The 21,154-nt window shown below is 37.2% G+C and overlaps 1 protein-coding gene and 1 long non-coding RNA gene across 3 annotated transcripts in view; one reads left to right on the top strand and one right to left on the bottom strand.

Moving 5' to 3' along the window:
• LOC127948445 (uncharacterized) overlaps positions 1–21,154 on the bottom strand; it is a 64,554-nt gene that overhangs the window by 21,512 nt on the left and 21,888 nt on the right. The gene's annotated exons all lie outside the window — the stretch shown is intronic.
• Positions 5,059–11,201, top strand: LOC127948444 (SLIT and NTRK-like protein 5). 2 transcript variants are annotated; one of them, XM_052544881.1, is made up of 2 exons: positions 5,059–5,830; positions 7,460–11,201. In XM_052544881.1, the coding sequence occupies exon 2, from the start codon at positions 7,517–7,519 to the stop codon at positions 10,118–10,120; it is 2,604 nt and encodes an 867-aa protein (XP_052400841.1). In that variant the 5' UTR covers positions 5,059–5,830; positions 7,460–7,516; the 3' UTR covers positions 10,121–11,201. The 2 variants fall into 2 exon arrangements, with proteins under 2 accessions (XP_052400841.1, XP_052400842.1); XM_052544882.1 differs by lacking the exon at positions 5,059–5,830 and adding an exon at positions 6,349–6,657.

Here is a 21,154-nt window from a genome sequence, read left to right as displayed (position 1 = left end):
TGTTTTATTTTTCATTGAACAGTGCCTGCTATTGTGGAGGAGTGAAATATCCGATGGACGATTTGCATATCTATGAAGGGTGCAACACCATGAAAGCTGAAAGGAGAATAAAGACTGGCCAGCTGCAACTGCAACAACCCTGGACCAGAAGTCTGAACATAACAGAAAGCATGTTTCTATAGACTCTGTAACCTTTTGCCTCTTTTAGGTGTGACCAACGGTGCCAAAATAGGCACTGTTTTGTTTTCTTAAAAACAACAACAACAAAAGGTCCATTTGGATTTCAGTCTCTCTTTACTGGGGCCATTTTCTTACATGTTGGGTACAATTAAGTGGTTATGTTTTACCACCCTTCATCTATTTTATAACAAAGTCAAGTGTAACCATAAAATAATTTTATTAAACAATTGAAATAATAAATTAAGTGCAAACTGTTCTTGATTCGAAGTACTACCTATCGCAGTACAATATAGTCACACTATAGAAATTCTCTCTCACATATTTGACTATTCTAACTGCACTTATTTCCGTCATTGGTATAAGTGGCAGTGGGTGGTAATACACTAGAAATGTACAGTTTTATACCATCATTCTGAAAACATTTCTTTAGTCATTCTGTAATCCTACAGCCTGAACCAATGTAGAAAAAACAACCCTTAATGCCTTTCTACAGTGAGCGCGATGCGAAAAAGCTTTGGCAAATCGCAGACAAATGGTGCTTTCACACCAAGCGCGAAACGATTGTTCACCTATTCACACCTGCACACTAGGTGGTGCAAACCAGCAATGCATTTTTCCTCAGATATGCATCTTGTATGTGGATTTAACATCATCAGCTGCTCAATATACAGCATTCAATTAAGATGTACAAGGTTCTACACCAGAAACAATCTGTACTGTCGTCCAAAGGCAAAGCGCAGTAACTACACATTTGGTCAAAATTGAGTTAAGTCCTAAAATGGCTTTGTGACATCTATTCTGTCTTGTGAAAAAGTCGCCTGGTTGAATTTTATCCCATTTCAGAGAAACAAGTGTCAAGATTGCAATAACTACAAAATCCAAACTAATATCAAGGCAAACCTGTTTTCGCTTTGTTTTCCAGTTAGACACCACAGATACTGCACAGTCTGCCTTGGTTTTCTGCAGCCAAATGATGGTTGAACTCACGTTAAAGCGCAAATATGCAAAGACAGGTAAGGAAGATAGCAAAATATTAACTCCTAGCAAGGCAAATGACAGCTTTATAATCAGTTAACATTAACTAGTCAGCCGAAAGCGAATTAAAAAGACTACCTGCATTGCTTCATATCCAGTCTGACAATGTAATGATTATCTGATTTATAATCGCATTGATGTTTGTTAATTTAGACATCTCTCCATGCTCCAGGCAGCTAATCCAATTATAGTAATGGGTTATTCCTTCAAAAGTTAGCTGACTCTGGTAAAGTTATAGAATTCATCAAAGAACCTTTCTGTATGAAAGTTATATGGAACATAGTTTGTTCCCTATTCACAGGCATACGCCATGACTACCAGACCATGCAAATAACAAATTCCTAATTGATAAGTAATCATTTGTTTTGCACAAATAACTGTTTCATTTGTTAACACATTCAAGGAAGGCTTTATGACCAAGAGGAATTCACTGCCGCCTGGTCGCTCCCGGTTCACAGTGAGCGGAACTCGCGCTGACTGCAATTCCCTTCACTTTCCGGGTTTTGATTTCAGCAAATCAGTTTAGGTGAATGCAAACAACGTGATTATCATAAGCACAACACCCAACTAGCAGTCTACTCGAGGGATGACTTATTTCACTATTTCACAGGCCAGATGTTTGTGTTTAATGTGTGTGAAATTTTTTGCATGACATTAAAATTCCCTTCAGAATAACTACACATAAATACCTTAAGCAAACAAATTATTATTATTATTATTATTATTTAAATTTTTTTTCTGAGAACATTTTATACACCTTTTATATACTGAAGACATGGAAATAACGTACAGGATGTGGTACAGTACAAATATTTTGAGTATCCTTTATTCTGTCCCTAATTTTCATATAAATATTATCACAATTATCCCTTATTTTCCGCTATGGTCCCTAGTTATATTGTTCTGAAAAGTTAAAATTGTGCACATTTTTTACTACTTCATCAGTAATTAATCACTTTTTAAATAAAATCACTCTTGGTGGTGAAAGGAGCATTGCGGTAAGACGATCTTGAGGCTTACTAATGAGTAATTTTAACATGTGCAACATTCAAACATCAATAAAACTATAACATTCATTAAAAACAATCAACATGTAGTAAGAAACGCTACAAGAAAGCTGGATGAACTAGTTTTGATGCTGCACTCTGCTTTTGCAAAAGTATTTTAGTTGTGTAAGGTCATCCAAAGGCATTGTGCAGTATCTGCATTTTGGTGGTCAAGGTCAAATCAGTGGTCATGGTTTTCATTTCTAAAAAAAAAAATAATAATAATAATAATCATCCTAAAAAGGCTTTACATTTATGCATTGCCAATAATCTACACACAACATGTTTGACTGGCTGATGTAAAAAACATTTTAAGGTATTTTTCTCAGTTTTAGTGTTTGCGTACGGCAGTATAATGCTTACAAGAAAAGGCTGCATCCTAAAATATAATTAGAAGTACAATTAGCATCAAGCTACACTTTAAACCGTCACTGAGTGCTTGCAATAACTTCCATTTGTGCTGTATAACATAAATAATAGCATAAAGAATGTGAGAATAAATCTGTTCTCAAATACCAACAATAACAAGAACTCAGCATCCAATCTCTTATCCAGGATACTCTTCTTCTGTGTTTGTTTTCACTGGTTTTCCAAGTAGCGCCACCATTCTTAAACATTTAACTGCAGCTGCTCCAGTCATGTGACCCTAGCTCAAATTTTATTAAACGACCCGTGTTTTCGCTTTGCATTCACATTTTCAGTGCGCAAATGCTTGCGGTCTATGTGGAAGCATCCATGTAAACTTATTGTTTTATTACAGCACGTCATCACATCTGATATTCGTTTTGCTTTTTCGTGCTCCGTGTGGAAAGGCCTTTACAAAGTCTTTGTTTAGGAATGAAGACACATCTTTCAAATCCAATTCCCTTCCAATTATCTACATCATTATTTACAGATGTTTTGATGAAATATAGCTTTATTTTTCTTGTTGCAGTATTGCTCCCACAGTAAAGAATCCGTTGACATTGTAATATCAAGAAGTTATTGTGGGTTCTTTGCTCATCTTCAACAAATGCTTTAATTGTTCAGTGTATCCCATCACATACTGTATGCACTCATGAATGACAAAAAAATAGTTTAATATCATCTTTCATTGTACTGTATATGTCTCAGTTGAGGTCAAAGCCACTTTACATGTGAAAACTTTTAAAATAATGAAATGTAATTGCAAGTTCAATATATATAATTATCTATATAATCTAAAATTTAGATTTAGAATTCATTGTATGTAAATTTATGTACATGTAATTCTGCTTTGTGTAGTATACAGACTAGGTCTTGTTTTTTTTTTTTTTTTTTTTTTTTGTGAAAAAGTAGTTGACTATTTGTGGAAAGTTTGCACTAGAAGCAGTAAGGTTTGCGGAACAGTGACTGTAATGTATTTTGGCTGTAACTGCACGCTGACTTGGACTTTCTGAAAGATTACGTTAATGGTATTTCAGTTCTGGAGATTTGTCCTTCACAACAGAATATGTCCTATAACTGTAGCCGTTTAATGCGATTAGCCACAGCCTGTGACTTAAATAATTTAATGCATCTTAGTGGTTAATTTCGATGCCACACTAAAGATGTTGTAGATGTCACACTCGCTTACTGTACTCATTGGAATGAGAGGGGAGGTGGACGTTACGAATTAGCATACAAAAGAGGACAAAGGAGGAGATTCCTTAGGACATGTGAGCTTTAGCATGCTAGAGTTAATTCTATTTACACTGAGTGCTCAGTGGCTCTTGAGGTGTAATTGGAGCTGAGCCCTTATAAATCTACGGCCGGCAGTTAAGGAGGATGATGTGTTTCAGAAAACATCTAGCACTTGTCTACAGGCCGAGAAAGTGTGTATTTGGATACTTTAGAGTGGGATAACAATGCTAAAATGTTTTTTGAAGTAGATGACTGACAAAACATCAAACCAAACAACAAATGCTGCATGCGCTTATTTTTCCAGGTGTAAGGGAGGCATTTTTGCTTAATGATGTTTAATTAGCTGCTCTGGCAGCTTATGGCAGAGCTTTTAACAACAGGAGCACATTTCAATAAGGATGTTCAACCAACTCTGAGTTAAAACTTAAACTCTGAGTTGACTTACTCTGAGATGGGAAACTTCAGAGCTTTCTGTTTCAGAACAGCTGAATTGAGTTTGTTCAGTTGACTCTGAGTAGGTTGACTGTAGGTTAAGTTTAGCACGTACACCACAACTATGAAAAGCCACGATCAGCGGAGCTCCAATATTACGATTCACCAAGACAACAGCACCCAACTGTTTATCTGAAAGTACACTATCAAGTTGTAGGTTACAAATAATAAACCAGTATTCCAAGGTTGACATGTGCCTGTCATTTATTTTTGTTATTTCCCAAAGATCAGAGGTTAGAAGTAAAATTTTGCTCCATTCAAACTTAGAAGCAGTGCTGAACTCTCTTAAGGGCGATGTGGTTGATGGTAAAGCAGTGTCTGTGTTTTTTTTTTTTGTCGGTCACCTAGGTTGAGTAAATGATAAAATACAACATATAAGTTTGCATTGTCAGTTAATATACCTTTCTTTTGTGCAACGTAAATTGGCTGCAGTTTTGATTGGCATATGCTTTGTGCCTATTATGCAAAATGAAACTGAACTATAGGATAAAACAAGTTAAATGTGTCGTGTACTGCATACAAATGGCAAAATATTATTTTACCGAATTACACTGCCCTCTATGGGCATCTCTCTCTCTCTCTCTCTCTCTCTCTCTCTCTCTCTCTCTCTCTCTCGCTCTCTCACACACACACACACACACACACACACACACACACTCTCTCTCTCTTTCTCTCTCTCTCACCCACTGTGCCTTTTTTTCTTCTTCTTTCTCTCTCCGATTGTCTTACCATCGCCATCACCCTTCAATTATGCTGTTGCGTAAAATTAGATAGAGAGAGGACAGTGTGCGAGCAACATATTGTGCACGAAGCTCTTATTTTAAGTCATCTCATAAATATTCCACCCTGCCCCAAATTTACAATTGATCTGACGACAGTACAGCAACAGTGAGCCAATGGAAATCCAAGTTCCACTAGTTGAAACACTAGTTAAGATGGAAGCACATCTCCAAAGACGGATTTATGGGAACCGCTTGCCAAAACAAGAATAAAAAATACAGAAATATGAAAACAGACAACACTGCATTGGAGGAAACAGAGATCAGCGAAGAAATCACATGTACATCCGGCAATATACAATTCGATACCAGCCGTACCACTCAAAAGCGTCTTGGGGATGCGTACTTTGCGCGTCCGTTTCTGAGAAAAAAGGATAGACTGCCTTGCTTGTGGATACATTTCGTTTAAAAATGGACATTGCACTGGTTTGATTTTGCCAGGGAACGGCAATGCACGGCAAGATAAATTCCTAAACTTGCGTTTTTCCTGTTTTCAGCAAGCTGGCCGTCGCGTTTCCAGGGAGAGTTTGCGATACCCAGGTTGATCACGAACCACTTCACGGATTATTATACAGTCGGGCAAAAGAGGCACCGGTGTCTTCAAGGTTTTGGATTGGCCGTGCACACGATGCTTTCGAATTTACCACGTTTAAGCGGGTAAGAAACATGGATTGTCTTCCAAAGCAAAGCAAGCCATTTGATTACGAAGCCCCGTTTTGATGCGGATGGAGCTGTCCGTGGTGCTGAAACGCAGTTATCGCGCTGGCATAGAAAACTGCTTCTTCAACACTTGTGTCGGCTTGTGATATATTCAGTTATGTATGCGTTACACAACTTCATATGTGCTTCACAAGCTTCGGGCGTTAGATTTAGTAGCCTCATTATGAGGCATTACGCGTTGCTTTAGAAAGACCGGTTTTGGGTGCGCGAAAAAAAGGAGCTGTTTTTTGATGAATCGGCTTAGTCATATTACTGTTTACTAACCGTTTTTTTTTTTTCTTTTCTTTTTTTTTTTTTTCTTTTTTTTTTTTTTTTTTTCTGGAAAATCAACATGACCAGTGTAGACTTTCGGATCGTATTATAGCGCCTTATACTTATGTGCTGTATCTGTGGATGTGTGTGTGTGTGTGTGTGTGTGTGTCTTTGTGCGTCCAAGTGTGTGTTTATGTGGGAGGGGGTGGGGGGTGAGAGAAAAGGGTTGATTAGCATGAATACAAATGCTTCTACACAACAAAATGGTTTAATATAGTATTGTTTGCTTCCCATCAAGATGGAATCGGGCTATAATCGATGACGTCGCTTTGCTTTTAATCAGCTCGCGTCTTTGTCGCCTGAGGGATGAGCTATATGACTGTCACATATAGCATCAAAGGGAGAAATTCAACATAGGCACCTTTATGAAACGTAGATGTGTCGTGCACCCCGAGGTTTAACTTCGATACTCGTTGAGAGTTGTTAAAAACTGAAGTCGTCGGATATGTGGGGTGAGTACGGGAGATATTATTTGCATTGGGGTATGGCAAGAGTCTTTGGTTTAAGACAAATAATAATACTAATAATTATAATTGCATGATATGTTTTAAAAAGCGATTTGAAGAGTGTCAATGACACATAGATCTGCTCATCTGTCTCGTTCAGCGGCAGATGTTCAAGTTGGAATCCATGGAGATGTCGATTTGTTCAGTGCACAAGCAACTGGCTTTACGTTTTGCCTCTTTGAGTTGACATGCGGCCAGATTATATGTTGGAAATGCATTCACAAATTGCGCATTGGAGAGTATTTCTGCCAGTCGATGTTACTTTAAATTTCAATGAACAACGTGTGTTCTCTCTCTCTCTGTCTTTTCTTTTTCTTCATACATGTGCCTGAATGCCGTGATGAAAAGAAATGTACTTGCATTTGCAATATCATCAGCATTAAATAATATGCATGATGTACTGTATTGAATAAATCAATGCATTTAAATAGATGCTGTTGATAGAGTTTGGTATGTGACTATTCTAATATTATTAAACACAGGTAGCTTAAACATAATATTGAATAAATTCAGGACATCTTGCATTGCACTGTTTGAGCTTAAGAACTGTGCACATTGGTTATTCATATCATCATTTGCTTTTGCATTAGGCAGGAAGAGTTTGCTTTGCATTAATGAGGAGGATCCTGCAAATATGTTTATGAGATATTCCTTTAACATTTAGATTTTCTACTGTTTAATGCAGTTTTCAAATGTAGAGATTGCATGTTCATGTAACAGACATTCATCACGTCTTTTCCTTTTCTAGATGACACCACAAACTGCAACTGTACTACCGTGAGCTGGGCCATTCCCGCACAAGAAAATGCATATCTGGATACTGAACATAATATTGCTGGTTGCCACATCCCTTAGTCTTGTTGAGATGTATGACAGTTATGGGGAGATCTGTAGGAATCTGTGCACTTGCGAGGAGAAAGAAGGCATTCTGACGGTCAGTTGTGAGAACAGGGGCATTGTGCGGCTGTCGGAAATAAGCCCTGTGCAGTTTTCTATGTACCATCTTTTGCTGACAGGTAATTTGCTGAAAAGACTGTCTGTCAATGACTTCATCAACTATACCGGAGTTACCATTTTGCATTTAGGTAATAATGACATATCTGAGGTGGAGACTGGGGCATTCAACGGACTCCAGGGATTAAAGAGATTACATTTGAACAATAACAAAATAGACATTCTTAGGGACGACACTTTTGTGGGACTCGAGAGCCTAGAATACCTTCAGATAGACTATAATTTCATAAGCACTATTGAACCTAATGCTCTGAGCAGGCTTCAACAACTGACTGTGCTGATTCTCAATGACAACTTGTTGTCCTCTCTGCCCACAAACATTTTCCGGAACGTGCCCTTGACACACCTGGATCTTAGAGGCAACCGCTTAAAAATGTTCCCTTACATCGGTCTTTTGGAGCACATGGACAAAGTAGTGGAATTACAGCTCGAGGAGAATCCGTGGAATTGTTCTTGCGAGCTCATTGCGCTTAAGGCTTGGCTGGAGAGCATTGCCTACACAGCTCTGGTGGGGGAGGTGGTATGTGAGACTCCTTTCAGGCTCCATGGCAGGGATTTGGACGAGGTCTCAAAGCAAGAACTGTGTCCCAGAAGGGCCATATCAGAGTACGAGATGCGCCCCCCACCCCCTCTCAGCACCAGTGGCTATTTCCAGACCACGCCGGCAGCTGTGACAGCATCAGCTACGTCTTCGGCTGTCCTGCGATCCTCGTCCAGGCCAACCAAGGGCACCCGCCAATCAAGCAAAACCAAGTCCAAGCCTACTTCTCGAATCCCAGCCAACCCATACAACTATGGGCCCATCATTGCTTTTCAGACCAAATCTCCTGTGCCTTTGGACTGCCCCACCACCTGTACATGCAATCTGCAAATCTCCGACTTGGGGCTTAATGTCAACTGCCAGGAAAGGAAGATTGAAAACATATCAGATCTGAAGCCCAAGCCATACAATCCTAAAAAGATGTATCTCACAGGGAACTATATCCCTGTCGTGCGTAGATCTGACTTTGTGGAAGCTGAGGGACTGGATTTATTGCACCTGGGAAACAATCGGATAGCACTCATACACGACAGAGCCTTTGGGGATTTAATTAACCTACGTAGGCTGTACTTGAATGGCAATTTAATTGACAGACTCACAGCAGATATGTTCTTTGGGCTAAAAAGTCTGCAGTACTTGTATTTAGAATATAATAAGATTCAAGAGATTGTAGGTGGCACCTTCCGCTTTGTGCCCAACCTTCAGCTACTTTTCCTCAATAACAATCTTTTAAAAACATTGCCAGGAGGCATCTTCTCTAGTCTGTCTCTCTCTCGCCTCAACCTTCGTAGCAATCACTTTCAAAACCTGCCTGTGAGTGGAGTTCTAGACCAGCTGAAAGCACTGGTTCAGATTGACCTGTTCGAGAACCCTTGGGACTGCTCCTGTGATGTGGTCGGAATGAAGATCTGGCTGGAGCAGCTGAACACAGGAACGGTGGTCAATGACGTCAAATGCGTGACTCCCAAGCGGCTTGCTGGACAGGATATGAGAGCCGTCCCTTCTGAGCAGTTGTGTCCCGATTACTCTGATGTCATCATGTCCACCGTGGTCCCTTCCGATGAGCCTTCGGCAGACAGAATCACCACCACGGAGACACCCCAGAGGTTTAACAACCCTTCCAGTAATGTTCCTTTGTCTGTCCTCATTCTAAGCCTCCTCCTTGTTTTCATTATGTCAGTGTTTGTGGCAGCCGGCCTGTTTGTGGTGGTGATGAAGAGGCGTAAAAAGTCTCAGAGTGACCGTACCAGCACAAACAACTCTGATGTTAGCTCCTTCAACCTGCAGTACAATCTCTATAGCAATCGCTCCGTCCCCAAGGTCAAAGCCCCAGCAGGTCACGTCTATGAGTACATCCCCCATCCGCTTGGTCACATGTGCAAAAACCCAATCTACAGGTCCCGGGAAGGGAATGCTGTTGAGGATTACCCCGATCTACACGAACTCAAGGTCACCTACAGGAGTAATGCTGACGAGGACCAGGAGGTCACCTTGAGGAGCCCCAATTACACAGTGAGCACCATCGAGCCTCGTGAGCAGCCATCCCCTGTTCAGGATGCAGAACACTTTTTCAGAGGGATCCTGGATCCGGATAAATCCCCATCGACTGCTGGCAGCAGGTTTGAATATAAGTACACTGGCCCCGTCCCGTACACATATCAACCAAACTTCGACGTCCGGCGCCAGTTCTTACATCCTGAAGGAATACGAGAGACTATGCTATATAGTACAACGCCAAGTACTGTTTTTGTGGAGCCCAATAGAAACGACTATTTGGAATTAAAGGCAAAACTTCAAATAGAGCCGGACTACCTCGAAGTTCTTGAGAAACAGACAACACAGAGCCAGTTTTAAATCTTGGTCCATCTATAAATGCAGTAGAAGCATTTTTCCCCTTGTACTGACTCAAACTGGAGGGTGCCTTGGCACAATATACATCAACGTAAAAAAACAAAAAAAACAAATCAAAAACCTTAAGTGGGGTGTGCCGAACTTTGTTACTTTAATTTCAGAACCACATGGCATTACAGAATAATTAAGAATGAAAATAAATGAAAAGAACTCGCAGAACTTGGATGAAAGCACGAGTTCTGATATAAAACTGGTGATGCAAAATCTATTTTTTTTAAGTGGATGATTGAATACGCATAAATCTAAGTGTACAGGTTAATCTCACTCAAATACATTTTCAGGAATATAATCATACAAATATTGTGAATTTAAGGGGGTTGGGGAGGGGTTTTGCATTCAAGAACAAAAAAAAAAAAAAAAACAAAAAAAAAACAAACAAACAAACAAACAAACTTTCTGACAGAAACACTATACAGCAGCGCATCCAATCGAGCAGGACAATTTCTCTGCTTTAGTCTGTAAGTAAGTACTGTATTTATTGGTATACTCTTTGCCATGTATTTTCAACATTTTTTCAATGCTCATCAATATTATATGTGTCATGTCCCATGATTTTCTGTACGAACATTTCGTTTGTAGTTTCCTATCACTTACTGTAGCTTGCATTGTACAAGTGGCTTTTTTTCAGCAGTGGCACACCCCAATGTCGAAGAGAGACTTTGCATCATTTAACAATTTCAAAGGAAAAGTGTCTTTGTATGCTGTCTGCACTTTTTTGGAAGATGGAAGGCCACAGGGTCTTCCCAGCTAACATTAGAAGAAATATTATATATTAAAAATGAATATGTGTATTCATTCTTAATATGTATTTTTAATATGTTATATCAAAGTTCATAAATAATAATTGAAGTAATAATTATGTTGTGTAATACTGATATTTTAATGTAACACCTATTTTTATACAAGCATTCGCAATTCTCTTTCCCTTATCGTTTTCATTGTTTTGATTGCTTTGCACTTATTGCACTATATTGACCAAAATATGTTTATGTCATCAATAAATATGATGTCGGTTCTTATATAATTTTCTTGGAAATTAAAACCAGCTTAATTATAGCTTTTACCAACAATTGCAGGCCCATTGTAAGTTGACAGGAGTTAATTCAATAGCTTAGATCAATAAACCAAGCCTGTTACTTGGCGAACCCCTCAATTCAGGTAGTTTGTATGTACTGGTTCTGCTTACAAACCACTTATTCTTCAAGCAGGAGTGCAGCACTGCTCACAATACAGCACTAAATAGGGTCAACTCTTCTTATGGTGTGGAAAACAACAAGAAATCGATAACAGCTATTCTGCCTTATGCTAATAATAGAGGCAAACTACTATTACGAACAGGTGAAATTATAGCATTCTAACAATATGCAAGCAGATGACTTCAAAATGAGGGTTTGCATCGAATGATCGCAAACTCCTTTTGAGAGTGGTAGTTGTTTAGAAGCTGCTGGATCGATGGATTGTTTTGATGCTACTTTGGTCTTTAGAGGTGTTTTAAAAGAAATTCACCATTTGCCCTCTATACCATGACAGACTAAAATATTGGAACAACTGTATCTGCCGGTGGATTTTAAATTGCTGTGTCGAGTGTTGAGAGGAAGCTGACCTGGCCCTCTACTCAATGATAAAGAGGTCTGCTTTGTACCCAGTGCCTCACTAGGCTCAAGGGTCCTATTCCACTTTGAGCATGATGTGGATCTTTTTATAGCTGCGGAAAATGAAGGCTGCATCTGAGGATGAGGGGCTTGAATAATTTGGATAACCTGACAACTTGTTTTCATAAGCCGCAGCATTGTAAAGCCACAGAAGGGCTATTATAGGAGGACCGACCTTGACATACTGTTACACACTGCTGAGGGATGTTAACGCAATGAATAATGTGCAAGAGTTGATTGTCAGGTGACTGTGCATTTTCATTTTTATTTATTTATTTATTCCATGCTTAACCATGTAAACTTGTTTTGATTTGATGTTGCTTTTATCTCTGTCATTTTAATGCAAGAAAATTAGCAGGCATAAATAAAACTTTGTGCATTGAATCAAAACAACACCTTCAGAAAACATAATTGGAGTCTTCTGGATCTGTCTTCTGGGTTCAATCTCTACGGCAAGAAAACTGCATTTGCATCCATCTGCGTCAATGATATCTGCATCAGAAGGTCAAATGCCAGGGGTGCCATTCTTCCAAGGTTATCGACAAAACCCGCAATTGTTGCACGTTTAGGCATTCCAAAATTGTGCAATATGGAACTGAACGTTCCCAGCCCCATCACCAAAATTATCTTCATTTTAACGCATACCTCATACCATTAGCTGATATTGTTTTTGGCCACCAAGCTAATGTGCTCTCTGAACCAAAGGATATTTTCAACAGGGAGAGCTGCATTATCCATTTGGTGGCACAAAAAGTAGACAAAAACATCAGTTGCATACTTCCAAATCGACAAATCGCAAATGATGCCTCTTAATCGGCATGATGGGTTTTGGGAGGGGCTGTCAGGGAAAGGCTATGATGTTTAATTTCCTCACTGATTATTTCACTTATCCCATTTTGGGGGTGGTGGGGGTGGGTCACTGCAGCAGAGAGGACCTGGGAGGGAGATGGCATGCAATTGACGACATTTGCAATTGAGTTCAAGGAGGTTTGGCTAATTGAGAAGGCAGCGATGATATCTGACAGGCACCAATGAGTCTGTTGATTAGTTTAATCATGGTATTTAATGGAACTCCTTGAGCCGTGGGGAGACGTTAAAGTGTGATAATTTTGCAGGTTGGGAGTCATTTTATAACTCTGTAACAATGCAAGTTTGCCGTCTGGCCTGGAGATGATCAAAGTCTTGTTTGCTATGTATTGCTAATTTGTTTACACACCTTTTAGTATGGGTTTTCTGAATGATTTACCTATTTTTTGTGCATTTATTTTTATTTTGTGGATTTATGTCATTATTCAAAAATTTGGCTCTCTTTGTGGGCATTTTTGAACCGCATAATGAAACTGTTTTCATTACATGCAACTGTCACTGCACAATTTTTTTTATTTTTTTTTTTTACAAATAAATAAACAAATAATAGTACGCCTAAATTTAAGAAGTATTTTAAATTACAAAGAAAATTTCCATCCATTAGCATTTCATCATTTTAATACAAACTAATAAATGTAGTGTGATACATAAATTACAAAAGGCAAGAGCTATTTGCATCTATTTGATTTTAGTTACATAATCTTATTTTCAAAATGCATTTGATCAAATTGCATAGAACCAGCATAACAAATAAATAATAATAATAATAATAATAATAATAATAATAATAATAATAATAATAATAATAATAATAATAATAATAATAATAATAATCACACATGGTTCACATAAGGCTAGCTATAGAAAAAGGAACATTTAATTAGTTAAAATGTGTACTGTGTAATCTAAATGCATGGTAGGCTAATTTTATTTGTAGATCAAACACATAAATCCTAAATTTAGCCATATTCAGTCTTTTATTTTATGAACTCCTGTATTATATTCATAATAGTGTTATGATGTGCTTACTGTATTTCCTTTGTGCAGCTGATGTTGTGTAGGACATGCTACGTAGTGCAAAATTGGAAATATATTGCTTTACTTGCACAAGCTATGCCAAGAGCTAATGGATATAATTACACATTGAATGGTTTAGGGGTTTGTTCCTGCCTGTGTTTATCCTTAAAATCAAGTGTTCAGTAGTACCCAGTTGATTTGGATAGTGGACAAGGCCTAATTTGGGCCTCGATGGGCCCCTAGAAGCAAATAAAGTGGTTTATAAAGCTAAAGTATTCAGATTGAATACTCCATCCATTCAAGCGAATAAAGCACACTGCTCATGGCCAAGTTATGGGATGCTGTGAGAAACACAGTTAGCTATGCTTATGGGCTGGTAACTGCCAATGGTTGCCATAGCAACTAGACACCTGTTGGTTACTGGCTAATCCAAGGGAAATTACCATAAATATGGCTAACTGTGCTTCATATAACTGCTTTCATATTCCTCAAATGGCACCCAATGTGGCTTCATCTTCCCAGATTGTCCTGGAAAATTGTTTTAATTAGTATATTTTTGGTGAATTAGCAGTTTTGCCCTGGTAGAGAAATGAGTGTAACAAAGAGACACCAAAAAGACCCCTCTTCAGGAGCTGCAGGCTGTTTTATGTGCGAAAACACGACTAATTTGTTTTCGTCTCAACTCCCTTTAGATTTCATTGGGCTAAACTAACTGAAGCAAAGAGAATTAGAAAGGAAAGCCTGATGCTGACGTCAACACGGCAATGCTGTTCTCATTTCGCGAGAGCTAAATATAATTTAATGTAGGTCAGAATGAGTTTGGAGATTTGTCTTTCACCTAAAACTTGTGGATGAATGTTTTTATTTTCTTTCATGAGACCCCGTCTACCTCTTTCTGTCAAAGCAAAAGACACCAAATTAAATGAATGCAAATGTGTAATTCTCTTAAAAGGAAACCACAAATCTTTGACTGTTTTCTCAAGGGCGTATTATGTTGCTGTGATTTATCTGTTACTTAATATGACATTTTAACAGCTTGATGTGAATAATCCAACATGTTATTTACTGTTCTGTCCCATGCAATTGCAGTATCTCCTCTTGTATGATATGTGTGGAAATGTGATCTCATTATTTGTAAGCATCCAAAACCCTACATATAAAACGTTATAGATGTATGCTTCGAGATCCATACAATGTTAAATGTATGCAATTAATAGGTGGGTTTATGATGTTCTTAAAATTAAACGAGATAGTCACACTTATTTAGCACTGCACACTTTGCTCACACATATAAACAAATGCTAATTAGATCACCCTCATTTCACGAGTTCACCCTTGCATAGAATCTGAAAGCAAATAGTAAGCATATTTTGGCGTGCTTTCCTGGGGGAGGGGTCCAGGCCCGGAACATAGCCCAAACCCAAAGAACTCCCCTATGCCTAATTTGGGATACAAATGGATTAGAAGTGAGGAATTGGGGTGGCGGAGGGATGCCGAAAAACTTTCATAGGATAGGAGGTGGGAAGGCTGCGTATATATATATATATATATATACTTGTTGTGCTAGTTAAGATGGTTAGCTAAACGAGATGCACCTGTGCCAAATTGGATGATTATCTGATAATGCTCCTTCCAAACCTTGTTAATAAAACGTCATATAGTGAGTCTGATGTAACACTATGTTTTTATATGTGATTTGATCCTGTAGCATTATAAAATATATTCAGGGTTCAACTGACCACTATTGTATTCCCTTATCAGCACTGGTGCCTGTGACACCCTGATGGGTTTTGTGTTGGTTTAGACTTCATGCTGTATTTATTATTATTTTTTATTTATTCTTTTTATTTGTTTGTTTACAGAACTGCACCTAGCGATAGGCAGCCACAGTAACCCTGTCGTTTGACAAATGGCAAGTGTTGCATTACCGACTCCCTGCATCCCAGCCCTTGTGATGTCTGGCCAAAAAAAATAATACAAATAAAAATACAACAGGTTGATGTATCACTCCTTGAGTGTTTCAAGCCGTTTAATAACAGGCCTTACATCATAGTCACAGAGCAACCAAAGTCACATTGGGTGAACTTGCCAGGGAATAATGTGTAAACATGTTTTCTGATGTCATGTACTGTATGTATGTTGTTGATTGATTAACTTATACTGTATCTGCAATTTTCAAGCACTCGGTGCATGTAATGCTAAGGTCTTGAGTTTATTACATGGGAACATATAAACGTTAAATTTAAACGCACTATATGTCACTTTAAGGAAAAGCTCCCGTTGCATGATGTTATGTGAAAAGACAGACTGTAAAGATCCAACTGCACTGTCTGATTCAGTTTGTGCTTGATCAGTGATTGTGAGTAACTGGAGTGCAAACAATTAGGTTTTATTTATTTTAGATTATTTTCCATTTGCATGCCTTCATCATACAGTGTATGTTACATAATATATTACACTCACAATTATAAAAGATCATATCTGTTAGCTTGCTTTTTATACTATATCAAACTTAAGTAAATGCAGGAGTGAATTTTATATCGTTGCACTTATTGGCCTTGTGAAATGTTGCCCTTAATTTTGTCACACTGTGCAAGGAAAATGACTATTCTTCCTCTGCTTCTTTATTAAACAAAATATTGTTTTTTCTCTAAAAAATGTACCGTAATTATTTTAATTGTTAATCAGTTAATTTTCCTTTTTTTTTTCTTTTTATTAACAAAATACAGTTTCTTCATGACAAGATTCTTAAAGAAGTGCCATTATAATTAGGAGGAAAAACAGCAGCACAAACTTAGAATTTTATGAATTCTGTTTCGTGGTTGTAACATGTTTTAAATTAAATCAATTGTGTGGATTATATAATATATCATTCTTATTTTTATTCTTCCTTTTTTGTATCTTTTGTTGAAGTGTCAGCGTGCACCTACTGTAAGCATTATTATTCCAACATGCACATATTTTGCATTACATTTTTGTATTTATTTATTTATGTATTTATTTATTTATTTATATTTGTATTTTTTATTTCACTGCATTTTTGTCAAGATATTGCATGCAATTCTCCATATATTGATGCATTGTCATTTCTAGAGGCTTACAATATACGATGTACTTTGCCTAAAAATAGCTTCTGGCTCCAATTTCCCATTCTGCACAGACATGTGCAGATACACACACAGTTATATGCACATATCATGCTGGATTGAAACATAATCTCCCGTAGATAACAATGTGATTTCATGCATGACTCATGCCCATTATATGGAGATGGTTTCCTATGGCAGATACAGAGCTGACATTTTTGCCTATTGTAATTTCTTCATTCTTTCTTTCGCAATGCTCAAAAAGAAATGGTTTTGTTTATGTTCCTTAGGTGAAGCTCTATTTGCTGTATAATTCATCCTGTGTGATTTTGTTCTTCTGGTCGTTCTGTCTTGCCCAGCTTTTGCTGTCTCTAGCAGAAAGTGCAGCAAAGAGCTCCAACAACGATCCAAATTGAGGCTCTCAAAACTAAACAGGGTACACAAGATAGCATGTCTAATGAAGTGCTGGTGAAGAGACACTGTAATTTCCTGCTCCTGTGAGTGATGTTGTCTTAATGAAGATGCTACATGAAAGACAAAGCAAAAGATATATCATAAAAAACAAAAACATGCTTGGCTTGCTTCAAGCTTGTGCAAATGGAAACGGAAAATAAGTAATTCTAGAAAAAAAATTCTGGCGTTTATGGACATTTCCTTCAACTCCATATTAACCTTAATCATTCCTTCAATCATACAGTACTATTACTATTACTACTACTACTATTGCAGGAACTATATGTTAACATCTGTACAGCACATTCTGTTCTTATACGAACGAGATAGATAGATAGATAGATAGATAGATAGATAGATAAATAGATAGATAGATAGATAGATAGATAGATAGATAGATAGATAGATAGATAGATAGATAGATAGATAGATAGATAGATAGATAGATAGATAGATAGATAGATTATATGAGTTATCTGTGTGTATATACTGTACTAAAATGTATTGTCTCACTTAAAATGCTTGATCAGTACTGCAGTGATGCTGTCTGTTACCATAAATGCTGTACACAATCTGCTTTAAAATGTTTGCTTTCAATCTTCCAGCAACATTTAATTTAAACTATGGTGATTGTATAATTCATGAGCAATAACCTTAAACTAATGGTTTCAATTCCCTGTAGGAACACCCAGGTGAAGGAATATTGAATTAATAAAATAGTGAACTGGGTTTCTAGATATATTAAACTGAGTCAGAATCATAGTATTAATCTGTACAAGATGCTTCAATAGAAGTGTTTACTAGTAGCACTAGGGCACACGATGAGCTTGTCCGGCATTTGTCAGCACGGATTTAACCATTACTATTCAAAAACTATGCTGTGCAGCAAATATTATTACGTTAACCGCACTTTAATGCTCATCACACATGTCCGTTTTTCATGAAAATGTTTTCAGAAGGGTCTCAGGTTTATGTACTGTCTTCTTAATGGCTCTTTGGGAATGTGGGGCAACAGAAATGGATAATTATACTCATTTAGTGCCTCTGATCCCCAGGCCTTCTCTGAAACCCGACAATCATGTTTTTCCCCTCCTTGAACCTCAGCGTGCTAAGCACTAAAGTCCTTCCTCTGCTTGTCTGTCAACACGGATGCTTCGCAGACGCCTCACCCTAATCCTGCCAATCACAGCTCCAGCGCTGAACTCACCCTGTTTAGCTGATCGCAGGCTTGCATCCGCTCAAATCATACCGTCAGCTTCTGGGACTTAGGAAGGCCTTCAAGTTTAAAGGACGTCAAGCACCAGCCTTCCCCAAATAATTTGCTTTTTCACGCCAATCCGTGACCAACTTCCCCTGCTCAAATCCAAATCTGAAGGACAACCTCAGCCGAAAATCTAAATAATGTCACTCTTTACTCATCCTCATTTCATTCCATACATTGTATAGTAATATTATAGTATATTTTATAGTTATTTTAGTTCAGAACATTAAAAATGTTTTGTGAGAAACAGATGAAAATGTGAACTGCTTTTCACTTATTTTTTAAAACGACTTTTCTGCTTTTGTGATAAATATTAGTATACTGGGATCAGTAAAAATGTATTGATTGATTAATTGGTTGATTTTGCAAGACATTAATACTGTTATTAATTGAAGCGATCCATATTTGACCACTTAATGCATTTATGTTTATATTTAAATAAATTACTGTATGTCCTTCTTAACTTTCTATTCAACAAAGAATCCTGAAGAAATGTAAGACATTTCCATGAACATATTAGGCAGCAACATTTTGTTTCAGTATTAAAAATATTAAGCAAGGTTTTTTTTTTTTTTTTTTGCAGAAAATCTGCAAATTAGAATGATTTCTGAAGGATCATGTGAAGATTGGAGACTGGAGTAATGATACTGGAAATCCAGCTTTGATCAAAGGGAAAAATGACATATTACTATATATATATATATATATATATATATATATATATATATATATATATATATATATATATTTTTTTTTATTCATTATTATTTAAAAACAAAACCATTTACTAAGCCATTATTATTATTATTATTATTATTATTATTATTATTATTATTATTATTATTATTATTATTATTATTATTATTTATTTATTTATTGCAAATTTTATATTAAAGATGTAGCGATTAGTGAAATTTGTGTTGTTTAAATACATGTATTGGATTCAGAAGACTTGGAGAAGTATCATATGCCATACTGTCATGGTGCTTTTTGTTGCTCCTTTGTGTTGTGTGGAAAATGCAACAGCGTAAGCGCTTTTTTATTTGTATTTTTTTGGAATGACATGAAGGTGAATGAATAATGACAAATAACTCATTTTTCGGGGAGAGCTAACTTAATTACATGTACATCATACCTGATTGCAAAAGCAAGGTCACAGGTTTGCAGACAGATAAAGCTCTATGGCCTTTATTTTTTTATTTTTTTTATTTTTTCATGGACTCGCTTGCATAATTCTTAGTCAATCTGTGTCGGTCCCCCACATATCTGTGTGTTCCCAACTGAGAGAACATTATGTAACCGTCACTCCTTGCTGCATGAATAATTATACATACTCTGTGATTTTGATAGGGAATGGTAAGGGCTCTTGTTTTAAATTACACGAGAAGTCAGAATTTTACAAAGCTTAATCATTGCGACTGTTTTATGGTAAATAGATCAAAGATATGATGACGAGGACAACACTTCTCGTCAGAGTATCGTGATTGTTCTTATCCTCAGAGGATTTTTCTGTTTCATGAAGGTTGTTTAACTTTTCTGTATTACCTTGCAGTGTCTCATTTCTGTCAAATGTTTTAGAATGCTAACATCATCTTTCATATGAATTCTAGGTGTGATCTTCGCAAAAACCTTTTGGGTTTATTGCTGTCAGAAGACAGAGGACCGGAGGACCTTTCATGATGTATAATTTATAAACCACTGGCCTCCACAGTAAGCATACTTGAGCAGGTCCAATGCTAGAAAAATGATTCAGTTATTGTAGGTATTCTTCAGCAAGTTTATCATTTATTCATCATGGCATCCATGCAGCTATAAAATTCATTATAAACCAAAAAGCATAGTTCTTTCATGCTAAGTTTGTCTTGATAAACTGAAGAATGGTTTTGAAACATTTTTTTTAATATTTAAGTGCAAAAACCTGCACTTTATCCAGACACATTGTGTAGTCTATCAGACTTTAAAAGCTGTATAAGAAAGCAGCTTCACAACCAAAGTTAATGCTGATTAGACCTGTGAAGGATAAGAGAATGAACAAGTGAACACATGAGAAAAAAGGAAAGAGGATTAAGAGTTGGGACATTAAAGGTACTTTCACATGACCCATCAAGAGTCCAGGCAGACAGTGTTTGTTATAGCTACGGTCATTATTCAAACTCTACAGCCCTTCACAGACAGAACGAAGCTTAGCTCCAATCCCCAAGGGCTTCCTGGTCGAGCCGAGGATTGATTCATACTTGTTTTTGGTCCATTTAATTACCCTTCTTCCTACTGAAGATCTCTGCACTTCCTTTTTTTCCCACTACACAATGTTCATTCAAGCCTGATGGATGGATCTCGTTTGCCACTAACCGGATGTAGTTATTCACTGAGCATCATTAGATTTATTTTACAAACTTATTTTCTATGCAACTAGAGGCTCACTGGTAAAATTGTGCCTCTTAAACCACCGATAAATATAGCACAATTCACTTAAGTTTCCAGCTGAAATCAACACTAGTAATAGTAAAACGCCAATTAATTTGTATTCCTTTTTCACGCAAATTATGATTATGAGCTGATTATAAATTAATAAAGACTATTTTCACATGCTTCTGTTATCACCTCAAAACCATAGTGCATGATTTATAAACTAGAACATACG

Source organism: Carassius gibelio, chromosome B1 (assembly GCF_023724105.1).
Source record: "Carassius gibelio isolate Cgi1373 ecotype wild population from Czech Republic chromosome B1, carGib1.2-hapl.c, whole genome shotgun sequence".
In the NCBI taxonomy this organism is placed as follows: Eukaryota; Metazoa; Chordata; class Actinopteri; order Cypriniformes; family Cyprinidae; genus Carassius; species Carassius gibelio.
This window is presented reverse-complemented; position numbering and strand designations above follow the sequence as displayed.

Excerpts from the sequence above, each read along its gene's own strand:
- LOC127948444 (XM_052544881.1), top strand. The coding sequence starts at position 7,517 with ATGCATATCTGGATACTGAACATAATATTGCTGGTTGCCACATCCCTT.